The sequence below is a fragment of the Giraffa tippelskirchi genome, chromosome 9, assembly GCF_054371585.1.
Source record: "Giraffa tippelskirchi isolate mGirTip1 chromosome 9, T2T-mGirTip1v1.2.pri, whole genome shotgun sequence".
In the NCBI taxonomy this organism is placed as follows: Eukaryota; Metazoa; Chordata; class Mammalia; order Artiodactyla; family Giraffidae; genus Giraffa; species Giraffa tippelskirchi.
In genome coordinates, this window is record NC_137283.1 from 81,426,855 (window position 1) to 81,448,547 (window position 21,693).

At 35.7% G+C, this 21,693-nt stretch overlaps 1 protein-coding gene across 16 annotated transcripts in view; it reads right to left on the reverse strand.

Moving 5' to 3' along the window:
* PHF3 (PHD finger protein 3) overlaps nt 1–21,693 on the reverse strand; it is a 92,840-nt gene that overhangs the window by 14,192 nt on the left and 56,955 nt on the right. For 6 of the 16 annotated variants that reach the window (XM_081530074.1, XM_081530067.1, XM_081530070.1 and 3 more), the window contains 6 exons: nt 17,712–17,873; nt 11,963–13,715; nt 5,621–5,930; nt 3,279–3,462; nt 1,209–1,356; nt 970–1,126 (listed from right to left, as the gene is read on the reverse strand). In XM_081530074.1, the coding sequence (XP_081386200.1) occupies nt 970–1,126; nt 1,209–1,356; nt 3,279–3,462; nt 5,621–5,930; nt 11,963–13,715; nt 17,712–17,853 (2,694 nt within the window). In that variant the 5' untranslated portion in view covers nt 17,854–17,873. Of the gene's footprint in view, nt 1–969; nt 1,127–1,208; nt 1,357–3,278; nt 3,463–5,620; nt 5,931–11,962; nt 13,716–17,711; nt 17,874–18,738; nt 18,929–21,693 lie in introns of all 16 variants that reach the window. The other 10 variants (XM_081530075.1, XM_081530076.1, XM_081530077.1 and 7 more) reach the window with 5 other exon arrangements.

Sequence of the window (21,693 nt, forward strand, 5' to 3'; positions counted from 1 at the left end):
TTGTATTAAGTCTTCCAGGGACACTCACTATCACAACAGCCAACGCATGACTACATAAAAGCTACTGCCTAAAGGAACTTTACTGAATACGGTCTTTCATATTCTTAAAACTTCGTATCTTTAAATCCTAACAGGCTTGCAGGGAACTCCCAAGCAAAGAACCAATTGCAAGAAAAAACCTAAAGGAAATAAATATTTACCTGAAGAAAAGTTTTCAGATGATATAATTCAAAAAGTATCTCATCCCCTGGACCATGACAGCACACTTTACATGAAGATTTTTCTTAAGTAGTTGTTAAGAGTATTTCAAGAAAATATCTCATATCACACTTACAGCAAATACCATTACAAACTGTTGCACTCATGTTAAAACCTTGTAAAACTTAAGCAAATATTTAAGGAGTTTGAATCTACACCCACAGCCTCTAAGTCCCAAATAAAAAACCCTAGGAAAAGATTAGGTATTCAATTAAAGCTTACTCCATTGCTAAAAGATTTTTAAAATTAAAGTCATTTTTAAATTAATAACAGTATTTTAAAAGCTATCTTTTTATCAAAATGTAAATTATTTTCTTAAGCAGCATAGCTCTACTTTCAAATTAATCCAAATCAGAAAGTATTAATTATAGTGTTATCAATTTTGCCTTAACAGATTTTTGAAGATTACATAGGAATGAATTTTTTAATAAACTGGATTAAACAAAGGACATAAAGTTAAGACTTCACATAAATCAGGTTAAGACATATTTAGTATTTTATATTTTAAAAGACACTGTCTAACACTAGTCACCACTGTGCAGAATTCGTAACTCAATTCAGTAGCAAAAGACTTTATTAAAATTACTAGTCTCACTTCAAGAAATAAATTATAGATCTATTGTGTTAAATTATAAACCTCTATGTATTGTGTATGCACTCAGTAGGAAAGCTGGGAACATAAATGTCCAGACATGAACAAAATATACTTACATTGTTTTTAGGATCTTTCAAATTGAACATCAAACTTCTATATTTGTTCTTATATTTAGCATCTGTGTCCCGAAAAAAAGAGAAAAGCTCTTTTTCAATTTTTGTGGCAACTTTTGCTGCCTTTTCCTCTGGTACCTTCAAATTTGAGTCTGTAAGTCTTAAAATTAGAATAATTCAATTATTTTTCAAATACATGAAGTGTACATTATTCAATCTTCTACAGTAGCAATGTGTGTTACCTCTTCATAAGAATGTCTTTTAGAGAATGCCGGACACTCTGTCGGATCTGGTCTGCAGAAGGCTTGGAAGCAGGAACAGCTGGAGGATGCACACCAGGTAGTCCCTTTTCAGTTTTCTTCTTCTTCATCTCTTGCTTCTCATGAGCACCTAATTTAAATAAATATCAAAACTCACTAAGCTGCTTTTAAAAAAATATTTTCCTTTTTAATGCACAATATAAGCATATAACAAAGCTGACTGATTAAATATCACTACTTTTAGGGACTTCCCTGGTGGTCCAGTGGTTAAGACTCTGTGCTTCCACTGCAGGGGGTTCAGGTGTGATCCCTGGTTGGCAAACTAAGATCCCATGTGTCAGGAGGAAAAAATCACTATTTTTAAATCATTAGATCAGAATCCATATCCCACACTGAAATATTCCTGACAAGGAAATTCTAACCTATGTATGATGACAGATGTTAACTAAACTTACTGCAGTGGACCATTCTGCAATATATACATATATCAAAACATTATATGGTACAACTGAAACTAATGTTATATGTCAATTATACCTAAAAAAATAAAGTTCTAAAAGAATTTTACTTAGAAACTAAGTTCCCCTGGAGAAGGGGATATATATGTTGTTTCAGTTGCTAAGTCGTGTCTGACTCTTCTGCAACCCCATGGACTGTAACCTGCCAGGTTCCTCTGTCCATGGGATTCTCCAGTCAAGAATACTGGAGTGGGTAGCCATTTCCTTCTCCAGGGGATCTTCCCGACCCAGGAATCGAACCCAGGTCTCCTGCATTGCAGGCAGACTCTTTACCAACTTAACTATGAGGGAAGCCCAAATAGCTATCTAGACCCCATTTGACAGCTGATCATTACCTTCTTCTCAGAACTTAACCTGGCCTCCAGGTTGCCATGGTCTCAGTTCTCTTACATCAAAGGCCATCTCTTGATCTCCTCTGCTGAAGCCTCTCTCCTGCCCAAGTTTTAAACGCTGACATGTCCCGAGGCCTCTGCTTCTGTCCCTTCATCCTCAAACTCGCTATGTAGCTCTTCACACTTAAGTGCATGCTTTAAAGTAACGACTACACACCAATAAATCCCAAATTTATATTCCATGGCCCAAAGTCTAGACTTATCAGCCAAAGATTTACTCTAAATATCTCCTCGTGGATCTCTTAGAAAGCATCTCAAAATACCCAAAACATAATTTTTCAATTTTTCCTCCCCAAATCTCTCTCATCTCCGCAAATAACACCAACACTGATCTAATCATCTGCTAAGACTTTTTTCTTTCACCTAACTACAACTAATCTGTCAGCTAGTTCTGCAAAGTCTACTATAATACGTATCTGAACCTGACCACCTTCACCACCCTCGCTGTGCTGTTGCAGGCTACCATCCTTTCTCCTGGATACTGGCAGACTCCTAACCAGTCTACTCTCCTCTCCTATTCCCCGACAGTCCAGACTCCACCAAAAAACCAGTGAGCCACCATTCCCTTGTATAAATTCCTCTAAAGGCTCCCCACTCTATTCAGCATAAACAATAAACTCCTGTCATGGCCTCAGAGTTTCTACGTAATTTTCTCTAAACTCACCTTCTGCCACCAGTCTATCCCTCATGTATCTGTAACATTCTAACCATTCCACAGGGACTTTCTTGCTCCCCAAATGCAGACTGCTTCCACTTCAAAGACTTCAGCTTGGCTGTGCCCTCTGTGGATTCCTCCCTCCAAAACAATTCTGCATTCCTTCAGATCCCACCGCCTCCATTTTCTTTGAAACAAATTCCTCCCACTCTCCTTGACTCTCTATTCCATTATTCAAGTTTTTCTTCAGTGCCTAAATTCTCTAAAACAGCACACCATTTTATTTGTCTCCCTATTATCTGTCATTTCCCATTAGGTATTTAAATGCCATGAGGGCAAGTGTCTTATCTTACTGAGGTCATTAGAACTTCCCAAGAATTTCGAACAATAATGTCTTATTTCAAGTCAAGTCAATCACCCAAACTATTTTTCTTGCCATTAAAATATAAAAACATTAGTACACAATAATTTCTACTGTTCTTACTACCTGGTTTTGAAGCTTTTTCTCCTGTGCAAATAACAGTTGTAGACTCTTTTGTCATTTTCTCACTTTTTTCTTCTGAGGATCTCCGAGGTAACACTGGTTGTCCCATCTTTCGAAAAGGTGCTAGCTGCCATTTTTTAATTTCACTATCCCTACAGTCTGATGAGTTTTTGCCTTCACCAGACTCCTAGGAAAAATAGTATTTAATTCATTAGAATGAAAACTACTAAACTATCTTTAAAACACAAAGCAAGCTTCATGAGTACGTAGATGAAAAAAATTAAATCTAATTAGTATGACCACCTTTTAAGATATCAAGCATATCCCATTCTTTGGCCCAATAACTGTTCTGTGAAGACATACATAACTCTCAACAGCAAAAAGGATCTTTATCCTTTCATCCAAAACCCATCCGTTAAGCACCTATTTTCTGCAGAACACACAGTAGTCTATAAAAGGGAACTAAAAAAACACTGAGATTTTATTCCCAATAATTGTACTAGAAAGAATATTACATATAAGATTTCTCTTCATCAGCTGTGGATATGAAAAAAAAGAGGGGCAGGGAGAAATTGTAGAGATATCAATTATCTATATTTTTCTTTAGTACTTTCTGAAACAAAGTCATATTTACCTATAAAAGCATCAAATGTTCAGCGTAGCTCTAATTATAACCCACAAAGAACTACAAATGAAACCAGAATTCGGAGACACTTGGAAACAAGTAATATCCTATTAATAAGAACATTACGTATAGAAATAAAATCATAGTTTTTAGGAAGACAGTATATAAAAAAAAAACACCTGATTTTCTCTGGACTTGGAATCCTCTTTTTTATTTACTTGTGTTTATTTTCTACCTCTCCAACTAGAGTTGAGAACAGGAACATATTTCAATCAGTGATACATACTCAAATCCAGTATCATTTGGCACACAATAGGAACCCAATAAATGATTCAACATAAAATCATTTAAGAACTGATATTTAAAAAGCATATTCGATAAACTAAGACTAGTTCATAGAAGATTCAACAATTCAACATGAAAAAGAAAAGGAAGCAGTGATCACTTCATTCATGTATTTATTTACGAAATCAGACTAACCTCAGTTCCTTATCTGCCAAGACTGGCTAGAGGGTTTCTCAAAACACTAAAACACTCAGTGTTAATGCTTTATAATGTCTTTTTAGACAAGATGGAGGTTATCTATGACAAAACAATAAGCTGTATTTCCGAGTGGCCAAGAAATTGTACCCAAGAAATGATTAAACATTAACAGAACCTTTCCAAAGGCTTGCTATAAACTGTTCTCAACAGCACTCTCAGTTCTGTTATCGATTACTTTGGTGCTAATCAAATCAACAGAAAAATAGCAAATATTAGAAGGACATAATCTAATTCTCAGAAAGTCTTGGCAGACAGAAAATGTTGGATGCCACAAGGATTTGGCAAACTGGAATTTAATCCAGATTTGTCACATAAGGAGTGTCTGGAAGAACTACATTTGTAAATGAGAGAGAAAGTTTTAGAGAAAACATGCTTATGGTTCTTCAATATGAATGGTCAGACTAAAAGATTTCCAATGTTCTTTCCAACTCTATAACTTGTGTTCACTGTATCTTGGAATTATTACACTTGACCATCCATATATGTTTGTTACCAGTGTTTCCTCCCTAGAGCTACCTACAAGAATAACCAATGATTAAAAAAATCATAGTAAAAAAAAGGTGGACAATAAAAATAAAACTTAGATAAAAGGCTGTGTCCTTTATACATTTCTCCTGTAATTGACTAAATATCTTAAAATTTCTATTTAGAAAATACAGTAGTCGAAAATGAAAGATGAGGGGAAACTAACTTTTTAAGACACCACATTATAAGAGAGGAATTATGAAGTAAGGCTTCAAGCAAATACTGGGACAAAAATCAAAAGAATTAAGATTACATTTCCTTACAGAGAGAACTCTTGCACTTGAAAATAATAATTCCAAATGTGATTTTAAGGATTCATAGAAATTTATGGACTGAAAAGCTTTTTAGAAAAACTTCTCAGCAAGCACAATTTATATCTAGCCCCCCAAGATCACATACACATTCCACCACTGAAAATCCAAATACCAAACTAGAGACTAGACATAGCACAAAGACTTAAGGAATAAGTCTGCATATTTCGAAGATGTCACTAACTAGTTTTACCAAAACTAACACATTTCAAGTAAACCTTCATTTTTATGGAAAAATAAATGTGAAAATGTACACTACAACAGTGAAATCTAAAAAATTTCAAATTCTCAGTCAGTCCACACAAGTTCTTAAATAAAAAGAATGCATAAGAGCAGCTCACCCGTTTTAAAATTTTGACCTTGTGCTTCACTGTATCATCTACATACTTGGTTTTGTCATTTGCTGTAGTGTGCTTTGATAACCCAAGCTTTTCATATTCCATTGCTTTATCTTCACTATGGATTTCAACTTTAGCCTGGTTTCCCAAAATATCTGGATCAGCTATTTCAGTCTTTTTATCTTCTTCAGCACAACATTTTACACACACATATTCTTTGTCTTCCTCTCCCATTTGCTGTGCTTGAGAAAGACTTAACCCAACACAATCACCATGAAACCAGTCATCACATCTCCCACAGCCAACCATAAACCTGGAAAGAAAAAAGAACACTCTGATTTGATACACTTCCTTAAAAACCAATGCCAAGTGAGCCTAACCTGAGCTTTTTGTATTGTGATATTGTGCATGTTCTCTGTCCTTACACAGTCTATCAGTTCAACATGGGGGAAGTTCTCCCAGAAAAGAATACTGTATGAAAACGAACTTTTTAAAGAAGTCAGTGTTTCCCCTTCAATATAAGTGAGAAAATACTGGGGGCTGGGCACATAAAGATACACACAGAGCAACTGGTCTGCCTGCATACTGTATAGAATAACTAACATATAAAATAAGGGTATTTCTCCACTGAGAAGGGTGATAAGCTTTGACAATTCAATCTATCCAAGTTACATTTACCACATAGACCTGAATTTATACATAAAATTGGAGTCACTTACCCAACTAATTTAAATGACAAAAAGAAAAACCAGATGCAACAAAAATGCAACTCAAAAACTAATTTAAGGGAGCCTCACAGACTGTTCCTTATTAACCACCTTAACTATGTAACTATTCTTAGAGCTCAAAATATTCTGGCTCATGATATCACACTGATTTAGCTTAAGAATTTTTTACATACTTTTGAGTGTGAGCTTACTACTTGACCTTGTACTTCAGATAATAAACCTGTTTTCCCAAATAGTGACCAACAGTGTATCAACATGAAGATATTACTATTCAGAGTGAGTTTTCTTTAATTTCCAAACAATCTCCTTATATTTCCCCTTTACTGCATTTTATCTAAGAAATAATTTCACTAGCCAATGAAAGTCTAAAGGCATATTTATCACTCTAAAAAGTTTGTTTTTCTAACTTAGAACATTTGGAATTACTTTAGAATAAAATAGCAAAACAGATGCATAAACAGCAATTTGAGGGTGAAATTATCTTTTTCACCTACTTTTCAACCCACTGTTAAGAAAATGACAAAAGCTCACTTAACTATGTTTAACTTTTTTTTCTTCTTCAGGTTAGTAATTCATGGTATATCTGAAAGATTTAGAATTCAAATACGTTCTTTAATGATCTAAAAACTTTGTGCTGATTTTGATAAAAACAGTGCCACCACCAATGACAAAACTTTTTTGTTACTGTACTTAATTAATCATATACAAAGTTATATTAGATCAGATGCCTATTTACAAAAGCCCTACAAACATATAATTACAGACATTTCAAACACAATAGACTTGCATATTAAAACATAATCCACGAGTAAAACCTGAAATGGTAAAATAAAGCAGCTGGTGGCGACAGACACCAGTGTAAAACTCCTTTTAAAAACCTATTGCCCAATAAGATGTTAAACGTAATATACTGGGTGATAAAGCCAACTCTCTAAATACATCAGAGGTCCTGTTTTACACAGAAACTATAAAATTCAGAGCACTGATTTTCAAACCTTGCAGGAGGTCTTGAAATTAAGTCCCTGAGTGCAGACCAGTCTACTCTTCCGTCTCGTGTGCCCTTGTCTATATTGTGGACCAACCATTGCTGTGCACTAACGAAATTTTGCTTTTTCATGTGTAATTCACCATTCTTGAACTGGTGATGTTTATGCTAGCTTTTTAGGGTTAAGTCATCATTTCTTCAATGGTTCATTAAAAAAAAAAAACAACTCATGCCTTAAAATAAGTAAAAATACAGAATATTTTGGATTCAGACCCCTAGTGAGAAAACTTTCTAACAATGTGGTATTTGCCTGCAAGAAATGGTTTCTAGGTGTGGAAGATTTTAGATAGGTCTATTGCATGTTTCAATGGTACAAGTCATATAGCCAACAGAAAAATACAAAGTTTAAAAAATAGAAAAGTTCTTCTATTTCAGACTGCAGAGTTGTAAGAACTCCCATTTCTTGAAAATAGCTATCTAGGTTGATTCTTTTGAAATACTGAAGGAAAGCTAATGTGTTCCCCATCACAGCTATATTAACAATTTCTTCAAAGCAAGCCTGGAATAGTTTCAACTATGACCATGGCTATGCTTTTGTCTCAAATCCAAGCCTAACTAACAAATTACAAAGCACATATTAGGAAATTTCAAATCTTTATTTGACCAGGGAAGAATAACTTCATGATGTAGAATGTATTCACTCTATCACCATACCCCTAGTTTATTCTGGAAATACCTCCTCGAACTTGAGAAGCTCTGAAAACCAAATCTCAAAACTATAGTGCCAACCACAGATGTAATCTTAATGATCTATATTTTATATAATTAATACACTTAAATTAATTCTGAAAAAAACCAAAAAATTACACTGATAAAAATAATTACCACGTCCTAGGGGAAAATGTAATTGACTTGAAAATGAAACTGAAGAATTTCAAAAAAGGAATTAGCAGTATTACGAATTTTATTAACCATGTATGTATTTTTAAATGGCTTTTCAAAAATGAGAAGATACATTGTCTTCCCTTTTCATGGTATTATTCCTCGTGGCTTAAAAAAGGAGATGGAGTATGGATCAAATAGCTAACATACTCTCCCATTTTCTGCTCTGTCCTTGAAATTCTCATCACTAACAGGCAAAATCACTCAAAGAAAAGACTATAACCCAGGTGTTAAATATTTCACCAAAAACAATTAACGTGTGAAGTTTAGCTCTGAATTAATTGGACCAAGTCAGCATGAAATCAGTTAAATGGAAAAGTTGAAATATTTGTTGTGTTCTACTACTGCTATATGTTCATACACAAAATTTTAAGTCCTACTATGCTGCTGCTACTGCTAAGTCACCTCAGTCGTGTCCGACTCTGTGCGACCCCATAGACGGCAGCCCACCAGGCTCCGCCGTCCCTGGGATTCTCCAGGCAAGAACACTGGAGTGGGTTGCCATTTCCTTCTCCAATGCATGAAAGTGAAAGTGACGTCACTCAGTCGTGTCCAACTCTTAGCTACCCCATGGACTGCAGCCTACCAGGCTCCTCCATCCATGGGATTTTCCAGGCAAGAGTACTGGAGTGGGGTGCCATTGCCTTCTCTGAATCTTACTATAATTTAAACATAATTTAAAATGTAATCCTAATTCTAACATTTTTGGCACAAAACATATTCTTAGAAAATTTTCATGTTTCTTCAAAGCAAACCACAAAGGCAACATTGAGAATTCCTGTTCTTAAAAAGTCAAGTCACAAATGCACTAACAGAGCTATTTTAAGATGAGCCATCAAGTTCTAAGTATAAAAGTAATAACTGAGACTATTACTGTGAATGTACATGTACTCACTCTTCCCTAGGATAAAATGATTTCCATATAAACACTCAATCATTGTTGCTGTCAGTAATAATCTAAATCTGCAGAGAAAAATATTTATCTATCAAACCTGTAAGCTCCTAAGAAAAACCATAATCACTAAGAGAATATTTCCTTTTAAGGAAAAGTTTTCTTGCTTAAAGCTATGACTGAATTATGCTAAATAGACTTTTTTGTTTCTAAATTTCATCCAATGAACTAATCTTTTAAGAAGTTTTTAAGATCTTTTAATCTTTTAAGAACTGGACACGAAAGTGTAATACAAACTGAAGATACAAATGTCACCTGGAGAGGGAGGGAATACTAGAAACTACAACATAGGTATTATGAAAAGACTAAGATTTCTTCCTTCCAAAATGCCAACTAGCTTATGTTTTAAAGAAGTTCAAAGGTAACTTTTTAAAAAAGGATTCAATAGTCTGGTTTTTACAATAATGAATACGCCTTAGCATATAAGGAGAATACAGAAAATAAATGGAATCCAAAACAACAGGATGAAGTGTAAACCGTAAGGCCTCCTTACGGAGGCCTCCTACCTTTAGGATATGTACAGAAGTTTCTTAAGGTCAAATATTATATTTGGCCATGCCATGAACAAACCTGTATTTAAAAATATAATTTCCAACTGGAAGCATAAACAGGAAGCTAACCTCAGTTGCATTATATGTAAAATGCTGAAGTTATAAAATAATCTTTATAGGAATAAATGTTAAGTGCTAAAAAAAATGTCATATTAACAAACAGTTTTCAATGAATGTTGCTAGTGTATGAGATCAAAGAAATGGATGAAAATTATTTCCACATATGTCCTTCCTAATAAATTCATATACTTACACATGGATTAACCTAGGAAAATTACATGCTACTTGGTGGGTGCATTTTTTTGAGTAACCTCAGTGTATACAAGCAGAACGCATCAAAGAAGTAGTGAAGGCTAATTAACATGTAAAGAAAAAAACAGTCAATTACTTAGGCTTCTTTATTCACATGATTGAAGTAATGAGAAATGCTGCTTCCAAAACGGATAGTTTCCAATATTATAATATTCATTTCAATTACATAGGGTAAACTCAAAATCCCTACACATCTAATATTAGAATATTAGGTCATTTTCCAGAAGGGGGCAAAGAAACTCTAGGTTTTATAGGGTAGATCCAAAAGGCAGCTTTAGGTAAAAAAAACAATGTGACTTAACACTAAATCATTTTAGGAAAATAACCAATGTTGGTGAAGTGACAGTCTTCATTCAAAAGCCTGGGCAAACTCCTGAGGACCAGGCCAGCATAACAGAAGTTATCTCAAAAAAGCTACTTTATACCATGGCTTCCAACTCTAGGCCAAAGTTTCATTTCAGAAACTCATACACTTTAAGGCTTTTATCTGATTACTCTGACAACATGTCAGTGTGATGATTTTTAGGAGATACTTGCAAAGAAACAAGGTCTTCCTTAAAAGACACTTAGAAGGACCACCCAGCCCTTAATTCTCTTAGGCCCACTTTAGAATATTTTAATAAGGTGTTTTAAACAAGCAAACAAAAAAGCTTAAAGAGAACAAAAGTGAGGGCAAATGTAGCACTATATTCAAATAAGTCAGAAGTTTTAAAAACTGGGAATATGCTGTTGTAAGGTAACTGCAACTGCTGACACTAAAAATAGGCTACCAGCTGAATCACAAAAGTAGAAACTTCTTGACATGAAAGTTATTTTTTACAGAATAGCCCCAGCAACTCCCAACCACCACCTTCCACACCAAATAATATAACACACTGCACTAAACTGTCCCTCCCTAAAGAGTTTCATTTTCATACTGACATTCACTTTCATGAGTAAAGATAATTATTACAATGTGCAAGTTACAATGTTCTTTTATTATATCAATGTTGATAGAAGTTCCAACAGCAATCTCAACACTTGAACAGGATAATCTTGTAGCTGAAAACTCCACTTCATCTCTTGTTCTCTTTTTCTGAAAAAGCTAGCAAATAAAATATACACAGGGGCAGAGGGGGAGCAGAGAGGATGGCAGTGTCGTAAAGCTAAGAATAACACTGAATCCTGTGGAAAGAATACCAAGGGTAGTGCTATAAAATCACCTCCTAAAAGAGGAGAATTCACGAGAAATCCAAATCACTAAAATAGCAAAAAACAAAATATATGTTTCACGCCATCCCATATTACATACAAAATTCCCCTGGGTAATTTAACAGCTGTTTTCGCTATCAAATTTTATTCTAAAGTCAAGTTTGACAGTTATAAAGTAACGGTATTAAGTCATAGTAACTGCTTCATTAAAAATAAATAAACAAAAGTGTGTGTGTGTGTGTGTGTGTATATATATATATATATACATATAAAACTTCCATTATGCCCTTCACATTTTATTACTAGTTCTTCTCACGCCAAACAAAATAATACATAACTTACAGGCCCAAAGCACTATAAAAATTTTCTGATTTTTTTTTTAAGATGCAATGACTAAATTACAGTCTCTGATTACAATGACAAAACAATTCCATATATACCAGTTTTTGGTCAGACTATGTATTTTAAACTGTTCTAGAATATTGATATATTCAGTGGCTCCATCTTTCTATCATCCAGGACTGAGGAGGGGGTTTTGTTTTTGCAAAAGTCTCTGCATATTAAATAATCTTTCTATAAAAAGTTCTCACACTAATCTCACTCTAAAAATAGCAATTTCTCTTTAATATACATATCACATACACATACATACATACATACATACACACACACACACACACACACCTGTTGCCATGTGGTTTTTTGCAAAACCCACACTGCTTGCTGGGAGTCCAGATATATTTGTATTCGAATGAAGAGCTATGATCTAAGCCTTCCCTTTTTACAGTAGCTATGTTGTCTGGAATGAACAACGGTGGCTCATCCAAAGAAAAACTTTTGCTGCTTCTTCTTTGGCGGGGTTGTAGGTTCTTCTCAGGTTTTTTTAATTTCAATTTATCCTCTTCCTTTAAATGTTCTCCACCACCCGCATGCTCCAGCTCTTCCTTCACATGACTATTGGTTCTCGCGGCTGGAGTTGGCTGCTGGGGCTTATGGCACTGTTTCTGGCTGGACTGCAATGAGTGTCCAGTTTGTGCAGGATGGTGAGGTTCTTTAGAGCAACTAGGGTGACCATGAGGTTTATCACTCATAGAATGAGTTAAGGGTTTGGAAATCTGTACTGAATTTTGACCCTGTGATGTCTTTTTGAATATAGAATGAGCTTGATTTTTCACAGATTTAACCACAGAAATGCAACTCTGAATCTTCGAATCCTTATCAACTTGTTTCTTTCTCACTTTGACTGGCCTATGAAAATTCTGCTTAGATTCTGATTCATCAGCATTCCGCTTCACACTTTTGACATTAGCTTTAGTTTTGGTATGCATTAATTCATGCTTTGCTGTAGCAACTTTTTTCTGAGTATCTGTGGTCAAGGTTTGCTTAGGATGAACTACAGGTTTTGTATGTTTAGATTTTATGTTTTTTGATTCTAAGCAAGAAACACTACTTGACTGGCTATCTCTATCATCCTGAAGGGTTGCTGTTTCATGAAACTCCATTTTAATACCTTCAACAATATTCAACTGTTCAGAATTTTGGTCAGGTGCATCACAAATAGCATTTTCTAAAATATTACTTTCTGGTTCAAAAGCACCAGTATTAACCACCTCCAAGTTTGATTTATTAAATCTGGTGCCCTCCAATTGCTTATCACTAGACTCTGTGCCTTTACAATAAGCCATTTCTATTTCATTTCTTTGAAATAGAGGGGAGTTCTTAGCTTTATCAACAACTTCTATGCTATCTTGCAATTCCAAACTACATTCATTTACTTTATCCACAGAACCAGACAAACTGACAAAGTTCTCTTCTGTCTTGTTTGGGTATGTACAAGCAGCACTGCCAGAGAAAGCATCAGAAGATGCAGGTTCCTTAATGACATTATCATCTTCATGGGGTAATTTCACTGTCTCCTTTGATTCTTGTTCAACTTCTTCTGCCTTCATTTCTTCAACAATAGTCTCATCCATTTTACCTGAAATGGAATCATTCCGTTCATTTTCTTCTTTATCTGAAAACTTAAATAATGGGCTAACAGACTTGGTTTTACATTCCAGAGTTTCATTTTTCTTTTCTTCAATATTAATACAAGTCTCTGAAAGCAGTGGACAACTTAACTCATGAGATGGCACATTTGCTTCTCCCTGATTATTACACTTCTGCTCAGAATCTAATCCAGCTTCATCCTTCATTTCAAGACAAGATGAAACTGCGGCTTCAACCGGTCCACTGTGTCGGTTGCTCCTTCTGCTCTCTTTTTGGTGTTCGGGTTTTGGTGATGCACCAGCTTCTTCTTTAATCTGACACCTTTCTGGTTGTTTCACGCCTACTTTAGGGGCAGAAACAGTCTTCCCAGATGCCTTTTTTGTGCTATTTAAAGGTGCTGCATTTGAACGCTTGGCAATAGTGCTTTGTCGCAAATTTCTTACTTGTTCTATCACAAGGGAAAAAAATAAATAAAAATAACTTAGTTATGTTGCCATGTGTTTTTATTTCAGTGCAATTTATTCTGAGCTATAAAATTTATTTTCCCATTTCAATGAAAATGTACTAAATATCTACTCATGATGGACTGTATTTTAGATATGTTAAATTTTATACTTATCAAAGTTCTATCAATTCTGAGGCAGGAAAAAAACCTCTATAAAATTCAGAATGATATTATACTTTACAATAAGACAAACATTTTTATCAAGTTTCCTTTTTATAAAAATAAGCTGGGACTAAAACTGATTAAGATCCTTTATATTACTATACATCTTAAACAAGGTTATCATACAGTTTTAAATATTAAATACCTTTAAATATATAAAACCAAACAAATTCAAGTGCCAATTAAATCCAAACTATACCATCTATCACAATAGGACCCGTGTGAGTTTCATTAGAGCCTCAAAAGAATTCTAATGCCCTTATGAATGTACTTCCATTGTATCTCCATTTTAGCATTCAATCTATTCCTTGACTAGTTTAAATATTCCAAGAAGTCAAATATACACTGAAGTACTAGACACAGATCAACCAAAAAAGAAATTATATTTAAAAAGATTGAAACCAAAAAAATGTTTCAGAAGGGAAAATGAGGAAAGTATGAAAATAATTTACTGGATACATCCTCCAAGGAAAACAGAAACACAAAGTGAAAAGAAATTGGAAAGAAAGCTAAATAATTCACTAAGAAAAAAATATAACAATTCACTAAGCAGAAAAACAACCCACAAACTGAAATACAAAATGCTGCTGCTGCTGCTAAGTCGCTTCAGTCGTGTCCGACTCTGTGCAACCCCATAGACGGCAGCCCACCAGGCTCTGCCGTCCCTGGGATTCTCCAGGCAAGAATACTGGAGTGGATTGCCATTTCCTTCTCCAGTGCATGAAAGGGAAAAGTGAAAGTTAAGTCGCTCAGTCGTGTCCGACTCTTAGCGACCCCATGGACTATAGCCTACCAGGCTCCCCCGTCCATGGGATTTCCCAGGCAAGAGTACTGGAGTGGGGTGCCATTGCCTTCTCCGGAAATACAAAATAAGGAGCTATATATCCAAGCCTACGCATATCAACACCTCTGAATCAACTCTGCATGAAAACTAAAAGTCACCAATTTAAAAAAGCCTCTTTCCTCTTTAACGGAAAACCCTACAATGCACTGATCTTTAGAACATTCTCCTAATTTAGCACGTATCACTGACCCTGAGCTGTGACTGTCTTACGGAAGGCATTACACGTCCTCCTCCTTCGTCTCTAATATCCCTAGGAGACGCCTGCAGTCACGACACTCAAGTGTCCCTGTTTGGATAATAAATTATACGGTCATCCTAACCTTAGAGACCCTTCCTAATCCCCACAAGACTTGGTACAATATCTAGTCTTCAGGTAGGTACCCAACAACTTTCAAAAATTACTTACTGGATTATGAACCACTCAGGCTCAGATACATGAACATTTTTAAATAACTAAAATTTTTATGGTTTGTTATCAATATTTTGAAAATTTTTAAAGTTTTGAAGGCAGTCTGTAATAATTTATAACTCTACTGTATTTATCTGCCCTTGAAATAAATGAAAAACTTTTAAAACCCATTATCTAAGTGGTCCATAAACGAAGAGCCATTCAACTGTGAAGGTATTTAAACAAAAAATTATTTTCCAATAGTAATTGATTAATTAGCAAAGGATAATGTAACTATCTCATCTAACTATAAATTGCCTTAGTTTGAAGCCGGACTACACAGGCCAAACATTTACTGTTATTTGTCTGTAATGTTTATTCTATTCTTTCATTTCTCAAAGTCACAAATATCTACCAAATAACCAGTTAAAAAAAAAAAGTGAGGAAAAGATAATATATGCATTTCAGTTAATTCACTTCTTAAACCCCACATCAAAACTATCCAAAAGCTACAAACCTAAAAAGAAAGGAAGAATAAGAGAAAACAGGGACAATTTAGGAAGCCAAGCAACAGATGATCAACTACTGATGCAGAAAATCCCCCCAAGATACACACTAATCTCGCAGTGCTGGCCAAACCAACACCACTGGCATCTCAAAAGGTTTAGGAACTGGTGACCCCGAATGATCCTAAAGCAGGGAGGAAGGCAGGCAGTTCACACAAGGAGTTGAAAGCCAAGCTGTTTAAGAAGCAGTTGGACCCCAAGCTCCCCCTCCTCTACTCCATCTACTGGGCAACTGCTCTTCCCAGTTTCTTATCCAACACCGGAGGCTTCCTCTTTAAGGAGTGTGAAAACAGTTTCAAGACTAAGGAACACTGAGCACAAATAAGAGTGGCAGTAACGTACACTGAAATTTTTAAGATTCTGTGAATCTGTATGTGCTGAAAGCTGAGATGCCCCCCGTCAGCTTCCCTAAAGGGTTTCTATGTATGCTAGTAATCTAACAAGACTAAATTCTAGTATCAGGGATTCTTCCAAAAAGTAACACAGCCAGATTACCATAGACAATACTCACAGCTGACAAAACATTAAACACTGAGCAAACTACTAATCATCAGACATTTTAGGAGTGTCTCTTAACATGAAAGACAGAAGCAAAAAAAGAAAAAGGAAAAGAAATTTTAAAAAGTTTTAAAACACCGTTATGTACCTTAGGAAAGACAACATAAGATACCGCATGCGTGAAAAGAAGGCCAAAATGCTACAAAAAGCATTATTCCCAAAATAAAAAAGAACATTCAGAATTTGATGAAAAAGTTGATGGATAAACATGAGAAAAATTCAGTAAGAAGAGGAAGAAGACAGAGTGGATAAGTGAAGAAAATAGAAGAGCCAGTCCCTATTATCTAACACTTGAATGACAGGAGTTCCAGGAAACAAGAGCTGAGAAAAGAAAGGGGAAAATAATCAGTGAAATAATTCAAGAGATTTTCCCAGAACTGAAAATAGAGCATCACTTTCAAGTTTCTGAGGAAAAACAATTTGCAACCTTGAATTCTATGTTTAATCAGAACATGATTCCAATGTGAGAACAGATTAAATACATTTGCAAACATACAAGGTTTAAAAATATATATATACATACTCCTTTTTCTCACAAAACTACTAGAAGAGGTGTGTCACCACAACGAAGAAGCTAAGAACAGAATCCTCAGAAGACTAGTAAAGGGAGCTCTGTGGACAAGAGCCAGGCCTCTAACTTACACAGGGCTCATACAGCACTGCACACGGCAGCAGATCAGAAGGTCCGTCCCCAAAGACACTTCCCTCAACAAGATGAAAATGACAGAGTGCCTGATATGCACAAATATATTCAGAAAAGACTCAGACCACTGGCAGAGTAGTTGGGATGTAATTACTGATAAGTATATTAAAAGCTGTGTGTGCAAATGTGTTAACTAATAAGCAAATGAACAGCAAAATCAATTACTAAATCAGAAAGACAAAGTTGTATAGAACAGTTTATTAAAAGGATCACTAACAGCATACTGAGTCATAATAACATAAGTAATTCCTACTGATCTTATGAAATTATCTATTAGAAAGACGAGAAAATATACTTTTGTTTCATGGGGGAACAAGAGGAGAAAAGAGTGCTAAATTCACCATCCAGAATGGGAAATCAATAAATACAATCATCAGAATAATCAAGAAGTAGCAATATACATGTGCTACTTAAGAGACTTGGAATACCAAAAAAGTAATAGTAATTAATAAAACCAAAGCTTCCTCTGAGAAAACGGGAAAAAAAGTAGTAGTAGGATGGAAACTCATAGCACTAGTCAATTCTCTGAATCATGTGTAATTTCAACACAAATTCTAAAAAAATCATACCAACAGACTGATACAATCTCAGAACTGATTATCAAAATGCCTCAGATTAGCAAACACCAAGAAAACACTATCACAGCTCAGCAAGTTTACACTCTATCACATCTGTCCCTACGTGTGAGTTTCTCGCTAATTCTCTTTGGTAGAGTTACCTTGTGCCATTAAACGAGGTGATTTTCTTGGTGATCTCACTGAATTTTCTTCTACTTTGTCCCTCAAATTCCTGTTAGGTAAAATCAGTTCTTCGTCATCAATGGTATCATTGCCACTTTCTTTAACAACTCCTTCATCCATAATATCGTCAAGACCAACAACTAGGGGAAAAAAAACAAAACAAAATTTTTAAAAAATATTGGTGATATTAAGTGTTTAAAGGCAGTACAGAAAACACTGTGAGACAGTTTCCTAAAATGCGATAATTCACTTTTACCAACTTCTACCTTATGAGACAACTAGTCAAAGAGAAGACCGGCTGTGATTCTTCTTGATTTGCCCTCCACTGTCACACACTCACTTATCACTCACTGCACCTCTGTGAACATCGTAAGCAGCTACACCTGGAGTACTTAATTAATCCCAATTTTGGTTAAAGAAGCACAAAAAAGAGTAAATACCCTGAAAAGCTTGCGATTCTAGGATCACGCTAGAACCAAAAGATTCAAGTTCTAGCTGTAATCTATTCCTTGAAGACTTTTATGCTACATGTGTGAGATTAAATAATGGAGATATACTTTTGAGTTACAGCAAGTGCATGTGTACGCAAACACACACACACACAGAGAAATGAAAAACACAATGTAACTTCTCCCTCCCCCCACAAGTTGGGGAAAACAGTAGATGTTTAATATAACTATGTAATTAAGTTACCTTCCCCTAATCAAAAGAGAGTCATTCATTTAATGGCAGGGGAGGAGGCATGGAAAAGGAATGCAAGACACTGTATTTATATTATCAACAGGTTTATTTCTGTACCGAACAAATGTCATTTTACTAGCTGACATATAGCAATTCTAAATGTGCAGTTGTATAAAATCTTGTGCAAAGAATGTGATTATTGTAGTCATACGGCCTGGATTCAAGTCCCTGCTAAAACACTTAAATAAAACCTGACGAAATCCTTAACCTCTCTACCAGTTTCTTTATCTCTAAAACGAGAACAACAATACCTGTCCTACCTACCTCACAGGGCTGTTGTGAGGATCAAGTGAGATGATGTATGAGAACTCACTTTGTAACTTTAGAGCACTACACAAATGTTAGTTATTATCTTCATCCTAGGGGTTAGAAGGAACCTCAAGAAGTTATCTAGTCCTCATCTTTGTATCCAAGTAGAATTTCATTTAAGAGTTCAACAAGAAAGTGGTCTATCCTAAAAATTTAAAGAGAACAAAATTCTTTATAAATATACTTTCAAATGGTACCATCCTTTTGAAGAGCAATTTGACAACAAACAGAATTATGAAACTCCTTATATACTTCGACCAAAATATTATATAAGTGTAGAAGAGAGAATAAATTACGAAAAAATGCTGGCTAGAAAACATAGTGTAATCCTTGTTAGTAATAGACAAACGAAATGTTGTACATGCACATTTAAACAAACCAAAAAAAACCCAAAAAATATTAGCAAGAAATGGATGAAAATTATAAAAACAATTATTCTATAATATACTTTTCCCCTATTTTCCACATTTCCTCCTATATGCATGGATTACTCTCAACAACAGAGTCCATGTTTCTTATCACTATGCTATATGTACTTAAGGCTTGGAGAAGAATTTGTCTTAGGAAAATTCATCAGGACTCATTTAAGACATAACTGGGGGAAATGTGGGGAGTTCCGTCAGAAGGTTACTCCGCCATGATGGAATACTTATGCTGCCACACATTCATACACATTCTCAGAGAATCTCAAACATTAGATAATTAGTTCTACCATGTTTATTTTAAAAAGCAAAAGTTAAACATTATATGCATACATGTATGAAGAGATAGAAATGGATGGGGGAAGGAAGGTTATCTGTGACTATCTGGTGGTAAGGTGGGGTAAGGAATTGGGGAAGTGGGGGTTTAAATCACTGTATATTTTCTATAATAAACATGCATTTTGTATTGTAATGAGAGAAAGTAATAATTCAAAAAAACAGTTCAAGAGAAAAGTGATTAAAACCTGATTAACAGTGTTCATTGGCAGAATTATAAAAGGGCAATCTGAATTTTAGGGCTATACTGCACTGCAGGATCAACAGGATTTAGCAAAGACAAATCCAGAGGTCAATTATTAGATTTTATCTTATTCCTTTTCCTGGAAGCTACAGTTGACCCCTCTCCCCTTCCTGAACCCCTTTTTCTCAATTTCTGAACATCACACACTCCTCCCTCACTGGCTTCTTCTCAACACCCTTTATAGATCTCTTCTTGCAGACATTACACACCAAAGGACTTAAAAGGTTCAGTCTTCCCATCTCCCCTTTATGTGCATTCACTCCTCCCTAAATGATTTTATCCAGTCCATATATACTCGCTTGACTCCCAGAGTTATCTTTCCCAGCCCCAAGCTCACATATGACCTCCTAAGAGTGTGATCTGACATGTCCACTAGGTTGTCAAACATGTATGTCAAGGTTAACACAGAAAAGAAACACCGATTCTACCCATTTCCCCTCCCCTCAGTAAAACTGTCCTCCTAAGACAGTCCCAGTAATGGAACCCAGCTGCTCAATCCTAAAGCTCTACAACTATCCCCAGCTCCTCTCTCCTCATATCCCACATTCAGGGGTCAGGTCAACCTGCTAGCTCTATCTACAAAACACATCACCTGTGTGATCACCACTGACCTCCCACAGTTCACCTTCTCCCCACACCATCACCATCTCCCATCAAGTCCCCTAGTTAGTGTCCCAGGATCCTCCACGGCCACCCACCACACAAACACACACACTCTCTCTCTCTCATACTCACAGTTTGTTTTCCACACAGTTTGTTTTTTATATCTATAGAGTCTTCCAAAATATAAAGTTATATCTTGTTACCATTCTTCTATCCTCCAAACCCTTACCAATACAGATGTATGTTCACACACTTGAGATACATTTTCAAAATCCCAGCCAGGGCCTCCGGGAATCCAGAGAAGAAGAGCCCCCACCCACTCCCCTGACTTCTCAACCACTGACTCAGTGTTCCAGTCACACTGGTCTCTCCATAACACGGGGAAGCAAAAAAAATCAAGCTCTAGGTTGTCTCCAACATTTCCAGGGCTCTCAACAAGTAGACCTCCCAGAACCAAAGCACCTACTTAACCTCTCTCTGTGCCTCAAGCTGCTCTATGAAGTAGAGATCATGCTAGTGGTCAGCAGTGCACTGTGATGATTACGTCAGTGTGAGTGCAAGGCTTAGAACAGAACCTGGCACCTAGAAACTGTGGACTTTGGTTCATAGTCTCCCGTAACATGGACCCCACCATCACAATTTATGTATTCTTTTTCCCCTCAACTCCCCCCAGAACAAATCTTCCATTAAAAATGTACCTGAAATTTCTTTCTTCTAATCCATTTGTCTGATTAAAGTAAATCAGGGTACAGAATGAACAATTTCTTGTAAAACCTATCCAATTACATATTTAAGCTTTGGAAAGTTTAGTCCAACAGCTTCCACTAAGAAAATGAAGAGAAAGCAGTAACATCGAGAATCTGTGCTCTTTTCAAACCTCTGTTTACTCTCAGGGACCTCCCACATCTGCCCCTCCCATTGCCAAAGGCAAACCAACATTCAGTATTTGATAACCAATGTTTCTGAAGTCCTCAAAACATCCACTAAAAAGGGAATCTGGGGTTATCAAAAAAAATAGTAATGGCCTGAATTCTGTATGAGGCAAGTGGACAGCCATGCATAATGTAGGAAAACAATATGATTTTCCTCCTTCCCATATTTCAGTCATTCTCATTCTGAAATTCTGGCATAAAGCCTATAATCATACTCAAAATCTCCCTAAGCCTGAATTTAGATCACACTGAAATTCTTCCCATCCTCACCTACAAACGGCCCTCATTAAACTACTGAGTCAGGCCTCCATGAAATCCTCCTGACACTAATACTTGCTGTTGTTGTTCAGTCACCCAGTCATGTTTCACTGCT